We start from the raw sequence: 1130 nt of genomic DNA, 5'->3' as shown, positions 1-1130 counted from the left end.
CCCCGCCCCGGGGAGCAGCATCAGCAAAGAGCACAGTTTGGGGCCTGCTTGGGGAGGCCAGGCGAGCAGCTGCTAAGGAAGGAGCCCTCCCAAGCCAAGCTCTGGGTCTAATGTGGTGGATGGTACAGTCCCCCCGACCCTGAAAGGGTTTGGGGACCTTGGGCGCACCCCTCTCCTCCCCAGGAAGTTCTGGCAGCCCCCAGCCCAGCCCACCTCCTCCTCCTACCTTTCCAAAGGTCTGCTGCTGTTGAAGGTACAGGAAGCCCTGCTTCACCGCCACGTCTTCCATCCTCCCACCATGGCGGGTCCTACCCTGCAGCTCGCTCCTTCCACTCCCGCCCTCTTTCTCTCCTCTCTGCCCTGTGTGTTCCCCCTTCTCTCAAGTTCATTTCCTCTCTGCCTAGAGTTCTCTGCACTATTCTAGTCTGCTTGATGACGACAGGCTGATAAGCCCTGTGGTTTCTTGCTCTGTGTGTGTTTTTTCTTTTTGATGAGTGAGTTTCACACTCAAGCTTCCTGCATTTTCAGTCAGTGAGAGATAATTTCCACACAGCCCACTTCCAACTCTCTGGGGAGCAACAACTCGAGTCCAAAAGCTGGCGTGGGATGTCACCAACGGAGAGTGGCTGACCCCCGGGGAACAAAGAGACCCAGAAACCAACTCTGACAGTAAAGCCAATAGCAAAGGCCCCACACTCAAACTGGTGTTCCAGATGGCAGGCTGGAAGAGAACCTAGAAATCAACCAGCCCAAGCCCTAGATTAAAAATGAGAGCCCTGGCCGGGTTGGCTCAATGGATAGAATCATCGGCCCTACCGACTAAAGGGTCCCGGGTTCAATTCCAGTCAAGGGCAGGTGCCGGGGTTGCAGGCTCGATCTCCAGTAGGGGGTATGCAGAAGGCAGCCAATCAATGATTCTCTCTCATCATTGATATTTCTCTCTCTCTCTCTCCCTCTCCCTATCTCTCTGAAATCAATAAAAATATTTTTAAATAAATAAAAATGAGGAGACAGGTTCAGGAAGGTCGGGGGGACATGTTCAAGGCCACCAAACCAGAACCCAAGCCTCTCGACTCCGTGAGAGCTGAGTCTCACACACCACCAGCCCACCAGGCACATGAGCTCATCCC

The 1130-nt window shown here is 54.2% G+C and overlaps 1 protein-coding gene across 1 annotated transcript in view; it reads right to left on the bottom strand.

Moving 5' to 3' along the window:
• Positions 1–696, bottom strand: part of DOK2 (docking protein 2) — a 4579-nt gene extending 3883 nt beyond the window's left edge. Inside the window, exon 1 of the mRNA XM_006778387.2 lies at positions 227–696. Within this exon, the coding sequence (XP_006778450.1) occupies positions 227–289 (63 nt within the window). The 5' untranslated portion in view covers positions 290–696. The remainder of the gene's footprint in view (positions 1–226) is intronic.
• Positions 697–1130: the final 434 nt, after the last annotated feature.

The sequence above is a fragment of the Myotis davidii genome, unplaced genomic scaffold (assembly GCF_000327345.1).
Source record: "Myotis davidii unplaced genomic scaffold, ASM32734v1 scaffold448, whole genome shotgun sequence".
Taxonomy (NCBI): domain Eukaryota; kingdom Metazoa; phylum Chordata; class Mammalia; order Chiroptera; family Vespertilionidae; genus Myotis; species Myotis davidii.
The sequence above is the reverse complement of the archived record's forward strand: the minus strand, read 5'-3'. Positions and strand labels throughout refer to the sequence as shown.